At 31.5% G+C, this 21832-nt stretch overlaps 2 protein-coding genes across 2 annotated transcripts in view; both read right to left on the bottom strand.

The window, feature by feature from the left end:
- Positions 1-21832, bottom strand: part of LOC125830748 (probable serine/threonine-protein kinase PBL3) — a 253789-nt gene that overhangs the window by 138844 nt on the left and 93113 nt on the right. The gene's annotated exons all lie outside the window — the stretch shown is intronic.
- LOC125830706 (uncharacterized) lies at positions 4380-6514 on the bottom strand. The gene is made up of 4 exons (XM_049509885.1): positions 5947-6514; positions 4960-5817; positions 4532-4860; positions 4380-4439 (listed from the first exon to the last, which is right to left on the bottom strand). The coding sequence occupies exons 1-4, from the start codon at positions 6512-6514 to the stop codon at positions 4380-4382; spliced, it is 1815 nt and encodes a 604-aa protein (XP_049365842.1).

Raw genomic sequence — 21832 nt, forward strand, 5'->3', positions numbered from 1 at the left:
TTATGTGCTAAAATTATGGGATTGATAATTATTGTTTACCTTTTGAGTTTCCAACCATAATTTTACTCTTATATTGTATTTTTTTTTACTCATATCTTGAATTTCCCTTTTTTTTAAATAATAATTATTATACGATTTATTTCCTATTTTTGGGGATTATGTGCTAAATTTATGGTAGTGATAATTATTATTTACTTTTTGGCTTTTTAATCATAATTATACTGTGTTTTTTTTTTCATATATTGAATTTTCGATTATTTTTTTAATATATTTTAGTATTCGATTGATTTTCTATTTTTGGGGGTTATGTGCTAAATTTATGGAATTGATAATTATTGTTTATTTTGACTTTCCAACCATAATTATATCATTTATTAATTGTAGTCTTCTCTCACCTCTTTAAAACTGTTTTCATACTAATATTTTTTTTCTTTTATTGTGACAATTTTTTTTCCTGAAATTTCTAAAATTTATCTACGTTATTCTTTTGACAAAATATTTTATTTTTTTATGGCATGACTTAAATAACCATTTAAATCTAGAAAGTTTAATAAAATAATTAAAAACTTGAATATTATTTAGATTTCCATACAATTTTGGTGTTAAGTCTTATATAATATGTTAATATTATATTACACCCCAATATATACCATATAATATATCAAATTTGTGTAAACAAAATATATGTACCATATAATATATCAATATTGCATCATCTAAACCACCAAAGTATACCAATATTTAATCATCTAAAATATCAAAATTATATCATCATTGTATCATCTAAAGTACCAAAATTATATCAGTATTGTAATATGTGAAATACAAATATTATAGCAACATCTGCACCATTTAATAAATTGAACTTGTTGATATTTTTTGTCATTATTTTTTTTCTCAAATTGTCAGTTTATAACATAATGAAAATTATTATTTTGATAATATTATCTTTTACAATTAACACTAGTACAAACTTGGGAACTTGAAATTACACTAGAACTATATGACACTATTTGCGAATAACATTGAAAATTTATAATATCAAAATTGTACCATATAATAATACTAACATTGTATCATATAATATACCAACAATTATTGAATTCTACCCCATGTAATATACCAATTTTAGTTTATATATCGTGTCATTTTATTTTTTCAAATGACATTTTACACCACAAGGAAAACCAACATATATAAATAATAGAACTAATTACATCATACAATTAAATATGATTCTAAAAAAAAATATATTTAATAAACAACAAATAATATTCAAATCCACAAATATCATTTAATTAGATTATGAAAAAAGTGTTAAAAAAAAATCAACTCAACAATGCTAATCTTCATATGGATATTTGGTACAAGTTTTTTGTTGTTGTGATCCTCCATAGGCTATAACACATTTTCTACAATTTACTTTAGATATTCTTCAATTATTATTTTCAATTGGTATTTGTGTCACATATCAATCCTTCAATCTTGAAATCCGCATACATTCCTGCAATACATTTCAAAAATAATTAAAGAACATACTAAACAACAGTTTTGAAAATCAAATTTGAAATATACAATCATATTTTCTTATATCACCAAAAAAAAAGTTATATACGAAATGGTGAATAATATGGTTAAAAATTGATGTTTACACCATCATTATGTACTAAAATAGAATCAACATGTACACCATCATCATCTCAAAAACAAAAACCAACTATGAATGACACCAAAAATTACACCAAAATAGAATCAATCCGTACACCATCATCATGTAAAAAAACAACTATGAATGACACCCAAAATTACACCAAAATAGAATAATACGTACACCATCATCATGTAAAAAAAAAACCAACTAAAAAATCATAATTAAACCAAACTAATACAAAACAATAAATTTCACCAAATCATTTACCAAAACACATAATCAATAAATATGATTTCTATTCTAAACCTCGAAACCATACAAAACAACCAAATAATTAAAAACAAGAAAAAAATCATCATCATGTACATAAAAACAAGTTTGAATGACACAAAAAAAAATCAGAATTACACTAAACTAATTAAAAACGATCAATTTCACCAAATCACTTACCAAACACATAATCAGTAAATATGATTTCTATTCTAAACCCCAAAATCATACAAAACAAACCAAAGAATTAAAAAAATAAAATCAAAACACGGAATTGGTGAATAACAACAACCTATTTTTCACCATTAATTAAACGACTTATTATTGACAAAATTCAATTTTATAAAATTGATTTTTAAGTTGTTTTTTCGATTGTTACACAAAAAACCCATATCAAACATGGTATACTACAACATAATCATCATGATTTCTCAATTAGAAAAATCACATAAAATAATACAAATTAAAAATTGAATTATCAATAATACCTAATGCATCCCAACGTCTTTTATGTTGAATTAGGATTGAATAATTATTGGTAACCATGATTGAACGTCTTTTGGTAAGAAACCTTTTAGTGATAGGAGAGAATATATATAACCAATTTGAGTAAATCATGGAAGATAAAAGATTTGAGAAAAAAAAGGAAAAAGCAAAATCGTGGAAACGTTTTTTTTTTTAATATTACATTTTTTTTAATATTAAAATCTAACTTTGAAAAAAAACTATTGTTATGTAGGCGAAAAAAAAACTATTGCTATATAGTGGTAATTTAGGTAATTAATTTGTATATTTAAGTTTTTCCCCCTTTATTATATTTAATTAATAAGGTCAAATCTCAATGTTGGAGTTAGGGCATTTTGATATAATTAAAATATTAGTTAACGTGTATAATATATTAGTGGATATATAATGATTTAAAAAAGTGATTATTATTTTCTGTAATAACTCATGTAATCACATCTACTAATTACCTTTATTCACAAATTTGATATTGACTATATATGAAGAAATTTGACATCTATATAAATAAATGATAATTATTTCCTTTGTGTAGAGTGGATAAGAAGTATATTGTATTATATTATATTTATAATTTTTGATTAATGTAAAGAAAGAAAGAGTTGAATTTTTTTTAAAAAAAATAATTCTAAATCTTCAATTTATTCTCTTAAAAAAAGTATTACTTTAATTGTTCAAGGAAGTTTTTTTTTTTTGGAACTTTGGACTAAATAACTGGCTAGTACAAAGAGTTGTTCGAGTAACAATAGATATTGTCAGATTGTTAGATCTTAGAGAAGATAACGTCAAAAAAATTAGACATAATACATAAAAAGGATCCTTAACTTTGGTTCAAATTATAACTTTGACCTTTACTGCACAAGTAGACACTTTAACTATCCAAAATTTAAACAAAAAAACACTCGAATCCTACCTGGCAAAATGCGTAAAATACAGAGTTTTGGGCTAAATTCATCCCTTAACTATGACTAAAGCTTAGGTTACATCCTTGTACTATAATAGTTAACAAGAAACATCCTTTTAGTATTTAAATATAACAAAAGTTAGTCTTCTGTCTGTTTGAGTTAAAAAAACTTACATTGCTTTTTCAAAAAGTGATTTTCTCTCTCCCATATCCCTATTTTGCCCCTCTCAAATCTGTCCCATCATCTGTCTTCAAGTTCAATAAAAAGCATTTGGTATAGTCTAATCGTTTTTTCCTTTTCACATCTTGAGCACTTTAAACTACCAAATAACTACTCCCTCCGTCCCTATTTACTTGTCCATATTTCCTTTTTTAGTTGTCCCTATTTAGTTGTCCATTTTGACAAATCAAGAAAGGACAACAAATTTTTTCCTATTATACCCTTATTTACACTTCTTGAAAATTGTAAAAGTGTATGTTGTTTCCCTCCAATTTATTTCACTTGAATTCAAAAAAGTGATTGTAATTTTAAAGTGAAAAGTTGTCATAAGGGTAAAATTGTAACTTTACTGTGCTAATCATTGTTGCCTTAATCTGTGTGCCATTTCTAAAATGGACAACTAAAAAGGGACGGAGGGAGTACTAAACAAGCAAAAAGAAAAAAGCAATAAAATAGTAAAAAAAAAAACATAAACCTGCAAAATTGCATAAAAACAACAAAAAAAACTGGTAAACTAGCAGCAAAACAGCAAAAAAATGCCCAAAAGAGTAGAAATCTGAAAAGAAAAAAAAACTCATGATTTTAGTAAAACAGAAAGTTAATGTAACAACAAAGACACCACAAAATAAGCAAAAAACAGCAAAGTCTAGTGTCATTAAATCATCATAAAGCTAAAACATTTTTCATTAGTTCCATGCACAAGAACATAACAAATGAACAACAAAAACTAGTCACATATCATTAGTTTGATACATCAAATATCCAAAAAGAAGATCCAAAACTAAAAATGTAGTTTCTTCAATGTTGCAACTTCATAGAGAAAATGGAAAGCTCTGACGTTGTTGGCTGGCTTGAGATGTACCTCTTCTAACCTAAAATAAGAAATTAAAATATTAAATATGAATAGTTATACAAGTAAGCTACAATAAAAATAACTTAAATATGAATATTTGAATATTCTTACAGGTAGCCTTTCAACATTTTGGCAACTTGATGCTTCCTCGACCATGATGGAGTCCAAACTACAAAGGTAGTTCGACGGATGAATTTCAATGTCATCTGAGGAGAAACTGCAAGTTCTACTGTTGTGGCCAGGTTTACCACATTTTCTACAATCAACTGATTTTTGTTTCCGTTTTAACTTCATCCTGCTAGCCCCTGGCTCATCATCTTCTTTCCTTCTTAATTTTTGTTTCTTTCCTTTCTTCTTATTATTCAAGTAAGACGGTGGAAATGGTGGAGGATTCAGTGACTTAGGCCATAAATCAGGGCCATTCATGGGCAATATTGAAGCTTCATAAATTTTTCGATATGTATCAACCTTGTAGCAATCATCAACATAGTTTAAAACCTCATCATTTTTCAATCAAATCGAGGATATAGCATGTTTACAAGGAACTCCTGATAATTCCCATTGCCTACAACTACAGGTTCTGTTATATAAGTCAACAGCCCAATTATCACCTTCGACCGGCCCAATTACCTCATAGTTCCACATGTTCGACCTTTGGGGAATATAATTAGCAGCTTTCTTCATAGTTTTGGCTAACTTCTTCTTAATAGTAGGACAAATATCATTCAAGTTCCATTTTTCAGCTTTCTCCCTATTAGAATTAATTCTTGTCATGAGTAAGTGCCTAATGGTCTCCAAAAGTTTAACAATTGGTTTATCTCTTGCATCAAGAATAAACTTATTAAAAACCTCACATTGGTTGTTCAAAAGAATGTCACATTTAGGAAGAGGCGAGAAATGTGATCTTGACCATTCACTAGGCAATTTAGCAGAAAGCCATGCATAAGCATCTTTATCTAATTCAAACAAATCAGTCATACAAGCATCAAACCTGTCAATAGTTGTTGCTGAAGCTGCCTTCCAAAGAGCATTTTTTAAAGCCATTCCAGAATAACCAGCTCTCTTGAAATTGTTATGCAAATGTCGCACACAAAATCTATGAGAAACACCAGGCAACACTAAATCAAAAGCTTCAATGTGCCCTTTTTGCTTATCTGACATAAAAGTCCACAAGTATTGCTCTTCAATCTCAAGATCATTCATCAAGTAGGTTAAGAACCATTGCCATATTTCCTTATTTTCTTTCTCGACTATTGCATAAGCTATTGGAAAGATGTTATTATTTCCATCCAAAGTAACAGCTGATAGCAATTGTGCCCCATACATAGTATTCTTCAGCCAACATCCATCGACCCCAATAATCTTTCGACAACCAGCCTTAAATCCTGCTTTACAAGCTGCAAAACAAATATAAAACCTCTGAAATCTCATTGGCTTATTCAGAATCTCATTTGGAGTTAGTTTCATGAAAACAGAAGTTCCAGGATTAGTTCAAACAATTTCATTGCAATAATTCCATAATATACCAAACTGATCATTTATATCTCCATCGATCATTGCAATAGCTTTTTCCTTTGCCCTTCTTGCTTGATGCATACTCACATGCAACTTTAATTCCCTACTCAATGTATCTCTGAATTCTGATATTCTCCAGTTCTTATTTGATTTAACTCTATCAACATACTTCCTTGCAATCCAACTAGAATTGATGGTTTTGTTGTTATAGTTCCACCCAAAACAAGTATGCTCGGAAACAAACGTCTTGATTTGAAAAGTAGATATATCCCTTTGCATTAGTGATCCCAATATCCTCCACTTACAAGCATTAGTTCTGCATTTGGCCCTAGCTCTTTCTCTGTCATCTTTGGTCCACCGAATTGACTTTCCTATTTTGGCTTGATTTTCAACCACGGCTTCCTTGAATTCCTTTTTGTTATCAAATACCATTCCCAGCTCTAATTCAGGATTAAAGGCACCTATTTTTAGGTTATGCTTTGGAAAGTTACAATCTTCAAATTCAGAATCGCAATCACTATTCAAACTCTTTGTATCATCAAAATCTACACAATCTGAGTCACCCTCCTCATTCTGCATCTTTCTATGCATCTCTTCACTTACATAATTTTGATTTCCATCATTTTTCTTCTTTTTCACAGTTATATTGATCCCAAAAGATTCAACAGAAGGATCAACATTTTTAAAAAATAACAAATCATCCTCCTCCAAATGTCACGACCCGAGCCTACACCCTGGACGTGGCCGGCACTCGAAGACCATTGCTGGTTCCCAAGCGAACCCTCATCCTGGCTGACTACAAGCGGAAAACTGATTCAAGCATACAACGCTTAAAAACTGAAATAAAAGTTCATAAAACTTAAATATAAACTTTAAGTCCAAAGAAAACTCTGTATAATAAAATATATACAACTCGCCATAAAAAGGCAACTTTAGTCTTTAAAACATTTAATAAAATAAATGATACAGACTTCTCAACTGTACTGACTATCTATGAAGCCTCTAACTGATAAAAATGGAAGTCGGGACAAGACCCACGACATCCTAACAATTGATATAACTAAAAGGTAAATGAAATCCTCCGAAACCAAGGAGGCTCACCATAGCTAACTCGAACTCTTGGATGTATCAACGAAGCTCCTGTTGATGATCCTGAATATCTGTGTCTGCATCATGAAAAGATGCAGGTCAAATGGCTCAGTACGTGGAATGTACGAGCATGTAAGGGGAATTCTAAAACATAAACATAAGCTTGAAACTTGATAAAAAGGAAACATACTTGCCTGTTTTCAATCTTACTCAACTCAAGGAATACTCCAAACTACTCAAACTTACTCAACTCAGAAGTACTCAAGGATAAGATACTCAACTCAGAGATTAGATACTCAACTCAAGGATATGATATTCGACTCAAAGATATGATATTCGACTCTGGATACTCAACTCTGGACTCTCAACTTTGAATACTCAACTAAATATGACTGAACTCATTTCAATATAAAGCAATTTAAAACAAGTGCAATATAAAGAAACAAACTGTTTAAAAACATGCTGTCAAATCTGTGTGTATGCAAGGATACAACATAACTCTGAAATGTATATAAAAATACAATAAACTGATGTATATAAAAATACAATAACTTCTGTGGGAGTTTCTCTAACCGACAACCATCACATAAGAGCTATAATGATGATACAACGATCTACCTCACGCTGCCAGCGCATTCTATACCCGGCCAAAGGTATAGAACCTGAACTACTAATGGATCTACTAGTCTATGTGAAAAAGGTTCATCTAAAAAGTATGACCCTTTTCTACCCATGATGGCTACATGGTTTATGGGGGCTGTGAGTTGTCTGAACTCTCCCCCATATCGGTGCTCAATACTACTCCCAAAATATACTAGCTCTTATGTTTTTAAAACATACTTTTTTTCTGCTGATTTGAGATAATTGCTCAAAAACTTAGCTCAAAGGCTATCTTGGAAATCTCAGTTTCCCTGCTTGCTTCATTTAGAAAGCTATTACTCTTTTCTGAAAACTAGCCCGAAAGCCCTTTGGAAATCTCAGTTTCCGTTCTTATTTAAATGTGAAAACATTTATAAACTCTTTGGGAATACTTAGTCCCCATATACTTTTGAAGAAAAGGACTTCAAACTTTACTCTTTACTCTTTACTGAACTCAAAACTTAAGTATTTAAACAAAGTTAAAACGTTTGTAAAAGACTTCTTAAAATATGGTTCATACCGAATTATGGACATGAACTACTAAATGCAAGGTTTTCAATAACCATAGATAGAACTCAAATACTTGGAACTCAAGAACTTCAATGATACTACTAATTTCAAGAATGCTCAACTCAGAGGGTTCATGCGGAATTATGAGCATGAACGACTCAACTTAAGGACTCAAAGATACTTCTCTTCTTAAGACTGCTCGACTTATAGGATTCATGCGGAATTATGGGCATGAACAATTCAACTCAAAGACTTTATGGGTAACATGTAATAGTCCCATGCTTAGAAATATAATCTCAAAGGGGATTAGGAACTCAATACTCAAGACTTAGAACTTGAAGATACTACTCCTCTCAAAGATACTCAACTTCTGGAGTTCATGCGGAATTTATGGGCATGAACGACTTGACTCGTAAGTCTACATAACATTATGAAACTCATGTATGTGACTCTTCTCATTCTCTGACTTACTTCCTCAAAACTTAGTTCAAATCGATAGTTGTTCTCAAAGGATTCACAATTGAACTCAAAGGCTTTCTTGAACTCTACTCTTAACTCCCTCTTGAATTTGAATTATGAATTCAAGAGTTATGATTCATGATATGAAGGATCTCAATAACAATATAGATATTCGATAATTAGGAATAGAACTTTTAAAACAAACATGAATTCAAGAACTCAAAATCAACTTATCTCAAGAATACTCAAATCTAGGGAAAGTATCCTATATTACTCTTTTTCTGATTTGAAAGTAGATGTAGGGCGTGAGGATGAACTAGTCCAACACTATGATAGCCTTACATACCTAGAAGAACAAGATTCTTGAAGAATCTTGAAGAATCTTTAAGAATCTTGAAAAAATCTTGAAGAAGAACTTGATTAGAAGCCTTGAAACCCTAGCTTGAAGGTAAACAATCATGAAGACCTTTCTTGAGATTCTCGAGTTAGTTTCTTAAAATCTCTATAGCCAAAAATTATGATTTTCATGAGGGAAGATGAAAATCTGATTGTTTTGAGCTTTTTAATTAGTCAAGAAACTCGTTGATGGCTTTCTTGGAGGTAAAAAGACAAAAACCGATTATTTTCAATATTTTCCCGTCGGCTAATTCGTAACAGCACTGCATAGGTTACTAAAATAGTCATAACTTTTTACTCAGATATTGGATTGACGTGAAATTGGTGGGGTTGGAAAGTAGATTCAATTACCTTTAATTGGATAGGTTATGGCTCACGTAACTCTTAATATTCTAAGAGATATGGTCGTTTAAAGTTGACCTAAGCAGAATCTTACTTCAAAACTTAATAAACTTCAAGAACACTTATCAAGAACTCATCAAGAACTTAAATCCATAAATTTCAAGAACGAAATTACGCTGAATAAATCATGATTGGCGTGTGGGTGAAAGAACCCAACACTATGGAAGCTTACATACCTCTTAGGGATTAAACCCATGGCGAAAATCCGCAACAAGATGCAAGAATCTCGACGAACGCTTTCATCCTTTCTCTTTTCTCCTCTTTTCTCTTCTTCTTTTTCTTCTTGAACTCTCAACTAAAACCCTAGGCTAATTTTAGGATTATAAAACTGAAACTAATAGGATTAGACCATTAAAATATTACTAAAAATGAATTAAATCTGATTGGGTAAGGAAAAGACCAAAATAACCCTTTCTGTTTTCGGCTAACCTTCCTTAACTGGTCAGCCTATCTTCAAAAGGGCCATATCTCACTCATCCGACCTCGAAACATAGCAAACTCCGCGGCGTTGGAAAGATATTTCAAATATCTTCGCTACAGTATCTGGTAGCACACCTAATTCATCCTGAGATAGGAGTTATGGTTGTTTGAAGTCGACCCAAAACTCATACTTAAGCATAACTTGCAAAATTTCAGATTTTGCTATTTCCAATTTAGTTCTTTTTCGAACTCAAGGTGCTACATTTAGTGAACTTAACACTTAAGAAATTTTAAATTCCTCGGTAAAATCCTACTCACAACGAAGGATAGTTCAAGTCTTAATTCGAAAAATTTTCTGGGGTGTTACACCAAAGAATAGTCAGAATCATTAAAATCTTCATCGTCAAATTCATCACTATGTGCCTCTATGTCATTTGCCAGCAAAGAATTCTTTTTCATCTCATTTCCACATTGATTATCATCATGATAAAAATTCAAATGTTCAAAATATATCTCAACTACTCTGTCCTTTGGAATGCAAGTAACAACTTTAGCGGCTTCCATATTACTCCCAACTAATCGAACAATATAAGAGTTTAAACCATACTTGTGCCAAAATACCACAGATTCCTTGTCATAACCACATTGTTCCGCCATATTCTTAAAATATATTAGATTAATCATTGTACTGTCGACATAGTTAAAATATTTGATTTTTCCACCTATGTAGCCTCTTGTCGAACTACGCACAAATGATCCACCATGATGTACTTTAATTGTGAAAAACAATGACTCATTCATAGAATCTGCACATATAATACAAATCTGAATACATAAAGCCAACAAAGAACTACAAGCTCATTATAATGAATATCCAGAAAACAAAACCTTATATATCAAATAAAAAACTTAATATAGCTTTTCAAAATCAATAATACTTATAAATCAATATGAAAGGCATTGCAAATGATATTAAAAAATGCTTAAAATGTCTTGAATATCGATAATACCATAGTTTGGTGTGGACGATCGACCACGTAAACTTCGAATCGACATTGTTCCAGTTAGTTGTTATGCTGCAAACCGCAATATCTAGTGTTTTTAAGAATGAAGATGTTTTAGTTTGAGAAATAGAAAATTGCAAATATTTTTCGAATCAGAAAAACTAGAAATTTTCAATGATTTTTATTCCTTTACCTTGTTTGTGTTTCTCTCTCTGCCCTGTTTTCAACTCTAGTTGAAGAGAAAAATTTGTTCTTGATCTTGATTATTTTGTCAAGTTCAGAAAATATTGAGTTTCCTTCTTGGTTTTGCTGAAAATGGAAGACAGACGATGGGACAGATTTGAGAGGGGCAAAATAGGGATATGGGAGAGAGAAAATCACTTGTTGAAAAAGCAATGTTAGTTTTTTTAACTCAAATAGATAAAAGACTGACTTTTGTTATATTTTAAATACTAAAAGGATGTTTCTTGTTAACTATTATAATACAAGGATGTAACCTAAGCCTTAGTCATAGTTAAGGGATGAATTTAGCCCAAAACTCTAAAATACATCCAAATTAGGCGCGTCAGAGGTAAATTCGAGGGCCCCAACAGTAAAAAAAACAAACATTGAAAAGACTATTAAATCCTTAACCAATCCTTTTATATATATTTTTTAATTTTTTAAAATTAAATTTCACTTTATTCTCTTTCTATTTTTTTCAACATTTTCCCCTCTTTCTTTTTTTCTTTTTTTTTGCATTTTTTTAATTATTTTTTTTTTAACCCTCCTTAGGAGCTCCCACCCCTTTTGCTCCCTTGGTGACTCGAACTCGCAACCTTCGAGTTGGAAGTGAGGGGTGCTTACCATCCGAGCAACTCCCACTCCCTCTCGTCTTCTTTTTTTTGCATTATTTGTTGTTCATTGCAAAATGCACAAATTACAAGTGACATTTAATTATTTTTTGTTATTGTGAAAAAAAAAAGTTATAATAAAGTTTTTTTATTTTTCCTATATCTATTGTAAGCAAGATAGGGTGAATATACACTTGTAAAAATCGAACGCAATCTAAGTCCGAAAACTCTCAATCAACCACTCCGATCCACACTTAAGGACTCCTTACAATTTGATTAACTATCAGATTGCTACTCAAACTTGACAAAAATGTTGGAAAAGTTCACTTACACATATTATCAAACAGTTTAAGTGCACAATTTTACTTAACAATTTTTAGCACTCTATGTTTATCTATTAGCCTCCAAAAATTCGTAATGACAATCATAATACACAAAGTATCATTTTTCTCACTATGTATTTGACAACTTAAAGCACAAAGACACTTCAAACTAAAGCAAAAAAGAAAAAGTTAATTGATTTTCATGTCTTCCTATATCTATGGGCTACACTGAAATAATTTTGCAACAAAAACGTTAGTTTCCTCTAGTGATTCCCATATTGGCTTGAACATTTGACCAACAGTATGCAATTCTTATTTGTAAAGTGTTGAACCTTGACACCTTGACTAAATTAGGGAAGAAGAATAGGTAATCGTTCAAGTATATGAAATTTCCGCACATAGCTTGAACAATTTTTTCTTTGATTTGAATACAAGGGGCATGAATTTTAAAATTTTAGAGTAGGGTTATTTTTTAGAAGAAAGAGGAGAAGAGCGTAGTAATTTTTTTTCCCAAAAATGAATTTGTTTTCACTTTAACCTTATTCTATATTATGATTTATTTTTATTATTTTTAAAATCTAGGTGTATTTATTTTAGTTAGCTGGCAGCAACTGAGTGGTTCATTTATTCACGTCAGAGCATTTGTATATCACGTGTTTTGTCTGAAATATTTGAGTGTTTTTTTGTTTAAATTTTGGATAGTTAAAGTTGCACTGTCAAAGTTAAAGGTCCAAATTATAATTTAAAGTCAAGTTAAAGGTCATATTTATGTATTATGCCAATGTAACGACCTGATTTCTGTCGCTATGAAAAAGCCAATGGGGAAAGAATTTGGGGCCGGAAAACTTTTTCGTAGTAATTGGATTTTCCCAACCTAGTCTAAATTTGGACGAAATCGGAGTCATTAAGGTGTAGGGAAATCTGAAAATGAATGAGAGATCTAATTATGAATTTGATTACATGAGTGGATAGCTAAGACGGTAAGGAACCCGTACGATTTTACGGAATTGAATTCGGGCGAGTAGAACTCCCGAAAATGATCTTAGCGTGAAGGGTATTTTCTGAATGTAGTGGGTTAGTGGTGCGTTGTGAAATGGGATTTTGGAATTCTTTCAGTTGACTTTCTGGTCCCGTTTGTACCGCTCTGGAGGGAGTATTACTGCGTTGGCGGGGCCGCTACAACGGAAGGATGGCCATTGTGGCGGGCGTGACGGGACTTAAAATCGTAGAAAATGATGGATAGCTCACTGTTTCGAAAATGTTGCTCTTGCGGGACTTAGTGTCGCTCTGGTGCCGCCGCTATAGTGGAATGAGGGCCACTGTGGCGGGCCAGACGCGACTTGATGTCGTTAATAAACCCTTAAAAGACCTTATTTGATACTTTTCAACTTTTAGAGCTAAGGAACGACCCCCAAGTGATTTCTACTCATTTTCACCATTCTTCAGGCTAAAGGTAAGTTTTTCACTCATCGAATCCATTTTTCAATCCGTAGAACATAATCGAATGGGTACATATTGATGGGAGAGGGTTTTGATCTTGAATCTATGGTGAAAACAACCCTAAATTGGATAATTGGGATCATGGGATTATCTAGGGTTTGTTAGAATTGTTTTAATTTCGGGTAATTAGCGATTGTTTGTTGATTCCCGCGTTATTATTAATTGTTTGTAGACCTAGAACAAGCGGAAAGAATCCGGAATGAAAAGATTCAAGTGCCTTAGGGGATTCAAGCTTGGATTCGAGGTAGGTGATGGTTGTGAAATCATGTTGGTGTGATATATGTTTGTAATTGCTTCATTATAATGCATGTATGTATGCGAATGTTGCATTATTGATTACCCTAATCATAAATGAGGATAATTGAATAATTGTATGCAATGAATCACCTTTTGTTGTATGATTGTGAGAATATACATTGTGATTGTGGTGTGTGAATGAGATCGGATTGCCATGTTCCGACATAACTAACTCGGATTGGATTGTCACGTTTCGGCATAAATATGGGATTGATTGCCACGTTCCGGCATAAATATGAGATCGAATTGCCACGTTCCGGCATGCTAACTGTTTGAGTGAAGGAATGAGACTTCATTCATGCATTGCACAAGTGGACTTTAAGAGTGGTATGGTGTGGTTCTCTTATGCTATGAAGATTGTGTTAATAAATGTTGTTGATATTCGATATGTTATATGGTTATATTGTTATAATTACTTATATATGTTTCACTTAGTGGGATAGCCGTGTGATTCTACCAGTACACTATGGTTGTGTACTGGTATTGCACTTGCTTTTATTTTTGTTGAGTACAGGGCATCTTCAGGCGGCTATTGATAGACCTCAGCTATGTGACTATTGAGCGTGACTGGATTCAAGGGTGAGCCAGTTCCTTCGGGTCTGCCGTGGATCCCTCTTGTTTAAGTCCACTATTTTTGGACTCAGACTATTTGTTTAAGGTGTTGTTTAGTTTCGGGGGTGTACCCTTGTTCTTAGACTTGTTATTAGTAGAGTTTTGGTACATTGACTTTCAGGTTCTAGGGGTTGTTAATTCCGCATTTGTTTAGTTAATTAACTTGCTTCCGTAACTTAATTGTCTTAGTTTTGATTTAGTTGTTTAGTTTGGGTTGTAGTAGTGGTTCTCTCACCGGATAGTTAGTGTGGGTGCCAATCACGACGGTCTGGGTCGTGACAGCCAAAAATTTATATTCTTGAATTAGTAAATATTATACTATAATAAACTTAAATTTTCTTTATTAAGGTAAATATTCGTCCACTTCTTGATTTGAAGATTTATTTTTTATTTTTTATTTATTTTACTTTCAACAATAATTTATATGATAAAAAAAAATGACATCCCTAAGGAGACAAATCCAGTGGTCAATGGTCACCAATTTGAACACAATATTATATTACAAGTACTAATTCAGTAATTTTCTGATCAATAGTATATATGATGAATTAAAATCATAAAATTTATAAATTTAATTTTTAAAATTTTGTTTCAAATTAAAATTAAAATGATTTTTTTTTATATAATTTAATTAATTCTTTTAAATACTTGCTACGTGACTTAAGGAATTTCCATGATGAATGTTGTAAATCAAAATAACAAAGTCGTGCAATAATTTTTGCAGGTTCAACTGAATTCAATACTTTAATTTTGATACAGAGCGTAATGTCACTAAGCCAAGTTTATGGCATAAATTTGTCTTTTGGGCTACGGTACATGCCTACATTAAGCTTCAAAAGCTCGTGTATTATGTAAAATTGAGTTATATCTTATAAAAAAAATTTACTTTTCTCTCTCATTTCTTTTGATGAGTCTCCTTGCACCATGTGCACCTCCTCTTTAAAAATTAATTTACTAAGCTAAAATCAGTCATACTTGATCTTCCGTCATCAACACGCCCTCTTTAGAAGTGTCACACATAAATAGTTATATAAAAACACTAAAAATATATTCATAATTTCAAAAGTACAATTAATACAACATAATCTATGTTCCATTACAAATCCTTCCCAATATATCTCACAATTTGAATCTCAAATGATGGGTTAGTGTAAGTTTATTCACTCTTCGAACAACAATTCATTTTCTAAAGGGTTCAATTTTTTCATGTATTATCAAAAGGTTGAACAACGGATTTTCAGTATCGCCAAAGGTTATTAAAAATCTAAAAATAAACTTATTAAATTTAAATTCTAAATTTATTTCGTTTCAAAATTAATGTCACATGACAAAGCCACAATAACAATAATAGTGGTCCATGGTCAGATTTGATGTTATTTCGTTAATTTTGCCGACATCAATCACGTGACATTTTTTTAATGGACAAGTGCATATAAAAAAAAAAATTAGCATATCCTTTTGAGATTTTGGGGACATGAAAATACTGTATATATATATTTTCCAATGTGTTTATTTAAATTAAACAAACAGCAGTTTCCTAGTCAAGTGAATTTTATATAAAATGTTGTTAAAATTTCTGCATTTTTTAGCCACCAGAAACACAACACGTTAGGACCAAACATTTTCTTCTTATTTCATGTGACAAACTGCTGTTTTTGTCTGATCACAATATTTGCACATGTACAAATATATAGCAATAATTATATATTTAATATAATCTCACAAAGTGAGATCTGAAGAGGATATAACGTACGCAAACTTTACATCTATCTCAGATGTAGAGAGGTTGTTTCTGAAAGGCCAGCAACATTTAGGCTATGAAAAAATGACCAGTTCAATCTCGATCACTTAAGTTTGGAAAGGTTAATGATTATCAATTTATTCGCTTAGCTAATTTGACTCGTCCAACTCATTCTCTAAAAATTGGGTCGATTTGAGCTATATAGGTCCAAATCGACCTATAAAACATTTTATTAAAATATTTAATTAAAAAAAATTGTATATTAAATATTTTTAGTAGTCATAAGAAGAAGAAAAAAAGTTAATAGTAGTTTTGTATGATAATTAAACAATTTATAAGGATATTGATAAAAATTTCAGACTATTTTGTAATAGTTAGGCTAGTTTGGACTATGACTCAGTGTTTAGCTCAACTTAACTCAACTCTTATCAGTTCAAGCATCCTTTATTTGGGGTTTTGAACGAGTTAATCATGGACTAATTTATTAATTCAATTCATTTTTATTCATCAGTTTCATATAATTTGTTCAATTGACATCCCTAAATACCACTATGCAGGGTGCCTATGTAAATTTTGATTGATACTAAATAAAATCCTCAAAGAAGAATTCACTGATAAAAAATATGAAATTAGTTATAGAATTTGTCGATAATTCCTAGCTAATAGAATTAATTTATTATTTACCTTTGAAATTTTATCCGTCGTTAATTTCTAAAAATACAAGGTGGGTCAAATGTCCAATCCCACGAAGTTGGACAACCATATATTGGTTTTATTTAATCCTTACACAAGAAGTTGTCCATTTTTTCATTTGCAAATAAACTAGGGCATGTGGAATGTGCTCTAAGTTTAAATAGGAGAAAGCTATAAATTATTTTAATAGTTGAGTAAAATTATTTTAGTAGGTGCATTGTATTATGAATGCATAAATTTTTCGAAGTTTGTTATGACGTACGGTCAAGTTGTAGAAAAAAAAATTCTTGATGTTTTTTTTTGGTTGGTTGAAATTTTGTATCCTATTTTTCCATTATAGCAACATATGCAGTTCTTTATATTATTAGGTGTACGAATGAAATCTCATATTAGTTGTTTTAAAAAAGGAAGAGGAGGAACTAATAAGCTATGTGATAGTTTTAATGGTGCAAGACATTTTGATAAAAAATCGTACATGTATAGTCTAATTAACTGAAAATATCACTTCATGTTAAGAGTGTCTTTGAATTGGTTAAATTCAAGCTAATAATTTTGACGAGATAAGGCCCGTTTATGGGTTGATTGACGTCTTTTACGGTTTTACCTGTAATTTGTAGATCACACATATACAAAACAAGCATGTATCGTCCTTTGGTGGTCATAAATACTCAAATGAGGTGGTACATATATAATATTTCCTTATACTATAACAAATAAAGAATTTAGCAAAAATTATTTAGTAATAATAATATAATTGGATATTTGTAATCAACACTTTATATAAAATATAGCTAAAGACTTTAGTGACTCTAGATGCAATGATATTAACTCAATTGCCACAAAATATTTTTGCGACAATACTAAAAGAAAAATTTATTGCCACTAAATATCTCTTTTGTTGTATCGTTCCTTACAAGCTTGTGAATCTTGATGGTAATGAAGTTTGTTTTTGACTCATTTATGAATTATGATCGATATCCATGACATAGAAAACCTAGTGAGAATAGAATAATGCGATTGTACGTTACAATTAGAGACTTTATGGAGTAATTATTATTATTTATTAATAATAAAGCTTCATTCAATAATGTGAAATTGTGATGATTGTTTGACTTCAAATACTCAAATAATTGACTTTAACATAGTAATTGATCTTGTAAAGGAAACCACATCACATGTAAAATCAAATACAAATACATTTGCATAAAAAGAAACAAAAAATATGATATGAGCCAGAAGACACATGAAGTTAAAGAAATTTCTAATTATTAGTTGTAATATGTTCCTAAAAGTTGCTGCATACAAATGTGTTGTAACATTTTTTTTGTGACTTGTAAACATCTACGTCTGAATATGGAAAAACTACCAATACCTTTATTCAACAAAAGTCAACAAGATTGGTCCTCTAATATATTGGAGGATAGTAATAGACAATGTTCGTGTCACCATCCACGTTCATGAAACGTATTGTAAACATCCATGTTATTGGATTGATTGTTTTGAGTCAATAACCCTCATGGATTTGACTTTTAGGATTGGTCTCTAACTTTTGATCCTATTAAAGAATTTGTAGAATAATACCTTCAACTCCTTCTCTATTCTCTTTTTCTCTTTACGATAATTGCAATTATCAGTACACACGTCTAAATTAATTGAGCTTGAAAAAATTGTTTAAAAATATGAATTGGTGATCATCCATGATATTTTTATAGTATACTCATGATTATCTATCATGAGTTTCGGCAAGGCAAGTTTTTTGGTGATCCATCGGAAATTGACTTTAACTTCTACCTCAGAGATAATATAAGAAGTTAAATTACTATTCTAAAGTAGCCTATTTGCATAAATTTCTCTTTTAAGGTGCTCTATTATTTAACCTAAAAAATGTGTGTATCATATAAATTTTACTTTGTGGTATATACTATTTTTTATAATATTATTTTCATAGTTTTAGATTTATTTTTGGTAGCTTGCTAACATGCATGTTAATCTCTTACCTTAACTCGCCTTCATCAGTTTGCCCTTTGTGAGTAAAGATATCACCATGACACCATCTGCTTGCATCTATATCTTGGTATGTTGTACCATATATTAGAGTCGATGTAAATCTAATATATTTTAAAAAAAATTAAAGTTATAAATAAAAAGTTGTGGATGAAGTTTCTAGACATATTTGAATTCTTCCACCTCAAACGTTGTTTTCATCACATGATCACCTTTGCATTTAGGGTATAAAATGTCACGATCCAAAAATGGACGTGATAACACATGTCTACTCCCACCAGGAAAAGTCAGTCTCAACCCAACAAGAAGAAAAAAATGCGGAAAACAATAAAGCAAGAACAAAGCAAAAGCGAAAAACTTATTCATTTTAAACAACACCCCAAAATTTGATTGTCACGTGTACAGGCTATTAATGAAAATACAGAATTCAAAGATAAATTCGAGTCTCAGTCTTTGTTTCTCAAGTAGAACAAAGCTTAAAAGAAAGAGGGAAAAAGGGTCCGCCAGAATGACAAACAGCTACCTCTCAAATCCTTCACGAGCCTCAATTGTCAGGAGAAGAAGAAGATCGCATAGGTCTGGGCTCGGAACCTACACAAATGTAGAAGCAAGGGTTGAGTACTAACAACACGATACCCAGCAAGCAACCTACTAAACAAAGAAACTAGCTAGAAATTGAATACCCCTTACACTCCAACCGAACCTCCTCAAACTACAACCTGCACAAAAATCAGCCCAACCTAGCAATTCTATAATACACAACTCACAATGATCAATCTTTTGCCAGAACCATTTCCCATCAGCTCAATATCACTAGTCGGATCCATTTCCCATCAGCTTTATATCATATCACTAGCCGGAACCATTTCCCATCGGCTTTTTATCACATCACTAGCCGGACCCATTTTTCATCGGCTTTATATCACATCACTACCGGAATCATTTTCCATTGGCTTTATATCACATCACTAGCCAGAACCATTTTCGATCGGCTTTATAGCATCATCACATGTCTCATCACGATGTTCACAGTCAATGCACACAAGCAATATCACACCACACGAAAGAGATAACAATTCATACAATTCAAATCTACAGTCATGCTTTCAAGCATTCCATCAATAAATCAACAAGGGTCACAATAAGGCAATTCACATCATGATGTTCATCACATAACTTTTTTTTTTTTTTTCATTTCAACCTCTTTTATTCATATAGATATAACAAGTGGACAATTTAAACCCTTCACCTCATCCCCATTACTCCCAACACACAATCAATGAAGGAAGAATGCGAATTCAACTAGAATACAAGGTTTAGGAAGACACTTACCTTAAATCAATTAACATTCACTCCAATAGTTGAGTCTTTCCCTTCCGAATCACTTCCAAAGCCACACAATCTATAAACAATCAGGTATTCACAATCACTTTTCGGAAACAACAACACCCACAACAATTCCCTTCAAAGGTAAGTCAATCAACACAATACCCAATTCAAAAAATAAGGTTTGAATCCGAAATTTAATACTTGAAAACATTACTCAAGGCTTTAGAACTCATTAGGAAAAAACATTTCTAAATATGACTTGAAATCAGTTCACAAACTTCATTTCCGTTAAGAACGTGGGTTCTTGAAAAACCTTATCATTCACCAATCAAAACCTCATATTTTGATGTTAAAACTTATATATAATTAATCAATGGAAAATGAAAGTTTAGGATCAAGAACACTTACCCAATTGATCTTTTTAAAATTCGCTACAAAGGGTTCCCCAAGTTCAAAAAGGGTGAAATTGGGCTTAAGCCCCAAAATTTGCAGCAAAAGCCCTCTCAAGTATTGCTTAAGCATAAGCGAACCGCACTAAAAATACGGGCCTCGGCGATGGCTGCTTCGCAATTGCGAAGGTTAACATGGGTTGACCCTTCGCAAAAGCGAACGAAGTCTCGCTGAAGCGAGCCAACTCTTGTAAAAGCGGAGGTGCAACAGAACTCAGACATCAGCAAATCAGCCAACTCTCAAAACATCGAAAAAATCCTCGAAATTCGTTCAGAACCCCGTACACACAAACCACATATGCAATAGATTAAACTCGACGTTTCGGACTCAATGAAATCGTTAAAGTACGAAACCAAGGTTTCTTTAGCCCCATATCTGCAAAACCACAAGAAACTAACTCACACCTAAAAAGGCTAAAACAAGTCAGTACCTCTCAAAAATCAACCAAGACCTCAACTAGGCTAAAATCATTCCCCGGATCCAACGGAACTCTCGAAATCTCGATCTAAACATCGAAACCCCGAATGTTGACCAAAGTCAACCCAAAGACTAAATTTCCACAATTTCACAACTTAGGACCTCAAATCCTCAAAAAAATTGTAATCCGAAACGGAAACTCTCTCGAGTGAAATTTCACACTTCAGGATTGATGGAATCAACGGAATTCCATTTTTAACACTCGAAACTCCAAAATACGCTGAAAATCACTTTCTTAACAACTTAGCCTTTAAAACTCAAAATTACCAAATTCTCAACTTTTAACTCATATCAAAACCAACTTTTTAAACTCAATCATAAACGACTCGGAGTCGATAACGGAAGGGACAAAGCAATAAATTTACGAAACTTTCCAAAAATAACTGACCAGGTCATTACATAAAAACCCAAACATGAAAATACAAACATTGTGTAGTACAAAATTGAAAGACCAAGATATTGCATATACAACAACTTGACATTACAAATTAATTACTAGAATCCAATAGAGAGCCATTATTGGTGACTTTTGTTGAACAAAGTTCTTAGGTATTTTTCTACAAATTCAAATGTAAGATGTTTACAATTCAGAACAAGTTGTTCCCAACACATTTATTTTTTTGCAGCAACTTTTTGGAACATATCAGAAATTCCTTTTCAGTTTTTTTTTGTTTTTTTTTCTTTAATTTGGTACATTAATTTGAGGAATGTATTGATTA

The sequence above is a fragment of the Solanum verrucosum genome, unplaced genomic scaffold (assembly GCF_900185275.1).
Source record: "Solanum verrucosum unplaced genomic scaffold, falcon-dt-bn FXZP01000154.1, whole genome shotgun sequence".
NCBI classification, from domain to species: domain Eukaryota; kingdom Viridiplantae; phylum Streptophyta; class Magnoliopsida; order Solanales; family Solanaceae; genus Solanum; species Solanum verrucosum.